The 3358-nt window shown below is 48.3% G+C and overlaps 2 protein-coding genes across 2 annotated transcripts in view; both read left to right on the top strand.

The window, feature by feature from the left end:
* Positions 1-867: 867 nt before the first annotated feature.
* On the top strand, positions 868-3032 carry EMH_0013070 (uncharacterized protein; the record flags this gene model as incomplete). Its single annotated transcript, XM_013499726.1, has 2 exons — positions 868-2786; positions 2966-3032. The coding sequence occupies 2 exons, from the start codon at positions 868-870 to the stop codon at positions 3030-3032; spliced, it is 1986 nt and encodes a 661-aa protein (XP_013355180.1).
* Positions 3033-3181: 149 nt separating this feature from the next.
* The window catches only part of EMH_0013060 (uncharacterized protein), a gene marked incomplete at both ends in the record, with an annotated part of 396 nt that continues 219 nt past the window's right edge, over positions 3182-3358 (top strand). The window contains one exon of the mRNA XM_013499725.1: positions 3182-3358. Within this exon, the coding sequence (XP_013355179.1) occupies positions 3182-3358 (177 nt within the window).

Genomic DNA, 3358 nt, shown 5'->3' with positions numbered 1-3358 from the left:
TGAACGCAAGCCGCCAGCCCCCGAGGGAGAAACTCCGAGCTAAAGAAATAGAGAAACCATTGAAGGCAATACAAAAGAATTTAAAAGAGAAAAACTACAATTCAACTTTCTACAGCTGAAATCCTGGACGATGACGAGAGAAACAGCAGCAGCAGAGCACCCTCTTCTGCCTCCTCCTCTGCGATATTCTCTGATAAAAAGAATAAAAAAATTAAATAATTTTTATAAATACTTAAAATTACCAATCGTATGCATGCGCTGCTGCATACAAGGCAGCTCGAAGCGGTGAGGGGCCCCCCCGTGCAGCTTCGTTCTTCGGCGTCGGCAGCGTCTTGCGTGGTTTTTGTGTATTTTTCATGAATTTTTTTTTGTTTTTTATGAATAAAATGTAATTTTAAAGATATTTATGAAGGAAAATTACGATAAATGAACAAAAAAAACGGCTGATCGCACCAGATCAGCCCCACAATAGGATCAGAGGACCGATTCAAGTGTAGAGAGCAGAAACATAATTTCAGGTTTTCTTCTTTATTTTGAGGAGAAAACAACAAAAAAAACAAAAACAAAAGAAAAAATATGAACTAATTCTCTGAAAATTCGCTGAAACATGCAAAAAAAAGAAAAACAATGAATTCAAGTTGTATTCAGTTTCAACTGGGGTGTACATACACCTCAGCAGATGATAATACCGCTTTCTGCATAGAAACATTCGTTCTTTGTTTTCCTTAATTCCTTCTTCTTTATACTCTTTGTGTCCGTTTTTTTTCTGGTTTTATGAAGAGAAGATCACGCTTTCTCTAATTACTTTCCCTCCTTCTCTCCCTGGCGGAAACAGAAAGAAATACGCATCGTTCCTTGCAGCTGCCGATGGTGCCTCTCCGCGGCTCCGTCTTCTTTTCTGCTCGTCGCCGTCCTCTCTCCACTATCTTTTCCTCTTCAAACCTCACCAGTGTCCGTACACCCGAACTTTCAACAGCTTTCCTCCCTGCAGCAGCCCCTAGGCATTCTGCTGCTGCCTCAGCCAGGCCAGCAGCAGCAGCAGCAGAAGCAGCAACCGAAGTAACAGCAGCACAAAGATCAGCAAGAAAAGCTCCAGCAGCAGCAGCAGGAGCAGCGGCGGAAACAGCAGCAGCAGCAGCAGCAGCAGCAACAGCAAAGTCAGCAGCACCAGTGCTCGCTGACCCAAGGCCAGCAGCAAATGGAGTTCCTTCGTCTCCTCCCCCGCACATTCAAAAGCCCCCCCTGAGCTCTTCTGCATTTCTGTCTTGGCGCCACAGGCGGCTCTCTTCTCGCGCTTTTGCTTCTAGCTGCAGCAGCAGCAGCAGCAGCATCAGCAGCATCGGCAGCAGCAGAGAGAGTTGTAGCAGTACCACCAACAGCGAGAACAACAACACCAGCAGCAGCAACAGCAGCAGCAGCAGCAGCAACAGCAGCAGCAGCAGTAACCCTCGTCCTCAGTGCAGCTCATGTCCTGCTTCTTCCTCATGCAGCAGCAGGAACGGCAGCAGCAACAGCACCCCCACCACTCCCCCCACCACTACCACCGCCACCAGCAGCAGCAGCAGCAGCAGCAGCAGCAGCAGCAGTGTGGACAGCGTGCATCGTGGTTATTTATTTGATCGTATGTCTGACTCTCCACGTACAGATATTTCATCTTTTTATAAACTAAGTGAGTTAGCTGCATGCACCCTGAAGCCGGTGCGTTTGCCGCAGAGTATACAGCAGAAGCTGCTGCTGCTGCTGCAGCACGTGGGCAAGAAGAAAGATCTAGAAAAAATAGGAAAGCTGCTGGCGGAGAAAGCAGCAGCAAGAACCTCTGTTGAGCTGCCGCGGGTGCTGCCCTCGTTGCTGCTGCCTGAGGCGCAGCAAATAGCGAGAGAAGCTGTCGCTAGGAAGCAGCAGCAGCAGCTGCTGCAGCAGCAGCTGCAGCAGCAGCAGCAGCAGATGCAGGATGAGGAGGAGGAGCAGGATATAGATGAAGAGCAGGATATGTTATCTGCTGCTGCTGCTGCTGATGCTGCTGCTGCACTGCAGCAGCAGCAGAAGAAGCAGCAGCAAAGGAGCAGCAGCTCTGTGCTTCTGGGTCGTGACAGTGCAGCTCTGCGTTCTTTACCTGGATACAAAGAAATCCTAAAAACTCATATTGTTCCTTCGATAGGTTTAATAGAACAAGAAGCACTAGCAGCAGCAGAAGACAAAAGACATGCACTGTATAGACAGCTGATGGGGGGTCATTCCCCAGCAACAGCAGCTGCCTATACAGCCCATCGTTTCTCGGGTGTATATGCATCTCTTCTTCGTATATTAACCGAAATAAAACACAGATGTTCAGACTTTAAACCCAAAAGAATACTGGAAATGAATGCTGCTTTTGCTGCTGGGCTTCTTGCTGCGCATGCGGTGTATGGACAGCTGCTGCGGGGAGATGCAGCAGCAGCTCCTTGTAAACAGAACAAAGTCAAATACGCAGATATAGAAACACAACTATCAGCAGCAACAGCAGCAGAAGCAGCAGCAGCAGCAGCAGCAGCAGCAGCAGCAGCAGGAGCAGATGCTGGTGATGGTGATGATAAAGGGTTTGAGTTTCTTATGGCGGTAGAACCCTCAATGCATCTATCCAGCATAGGTAAATATCTTCTCTCTGACTTAACCCCCCAAGTACAGTGGCAGCTAGCTCTTTACGAGGAAGGAACAGGCTCCCCTTCTCCTGCAGCAGCAACACCAGCAGCAGCAGCAGGAGCAGCAGCAGCAGCAGCAGCAGGAGCAGCAGCAGCAGGAGGAGAGAGGTATATAGGTTCAGCCCCGTTTGACTTAATAATATATCCTCATGGGCTGCTGAGGAGCGTAGAGGGACAGCCCAGCAGACACAGCATGCTGCGGCAGTTGTGGGGTCGTTTGTGTGTGGGTGGTGTTTTAGTTTTATTAGAGAGAGGAACAGCATCAGGGTTTAGGGTTTTGCATGCAGCGAGAGAGATGTTTATACACGAACTCAAACCCCAAAACTTTTATTTTATTTCTCCTTGCCCCCATGAAGGTATCTGCCCCCTAGCAGCAACAGGCAGAGACTGGTGTCACTACACACAAAGATATTATAAACCCCCACATTATATTTATAAAAAAAACTATAATAAAAAAAATATAGATAAAGAAACCTTCTCCTTTCTTGTTATACGTAAAGCCAATGGACCCAGAAATATACTCAGAACGCAACGCACACTCAGCTATCAACATGCAGCAGCAGCAGCAACTGCAGCAGCAACAGCAGCAGCAGCAGCAGGAGGGGGAGGAGCAGCAGGAGGAGCAGGAGGGATATCAACAGCAGCAACAGCAACAGCAACAGCAACAGAACCACCACCAT

Source organism: Eimeria mitis, genomic scaffold, assembly GCF_000499745.2.
Source record: "Eimeria mitis Houghton genomic scaffold, Emh_scaff460, whole genome shotgun sequence".
Classification (NCBI taxonomy): domain Eukaryota; phylum Apicomplexa; class Conoidasida; order Eucoccidiorida; family Eimeriidae; genus Eimeria; species Eimeria mitis.
This window is presented reverse-complemented; position numbering and strand designations above follow the sequence as displayed.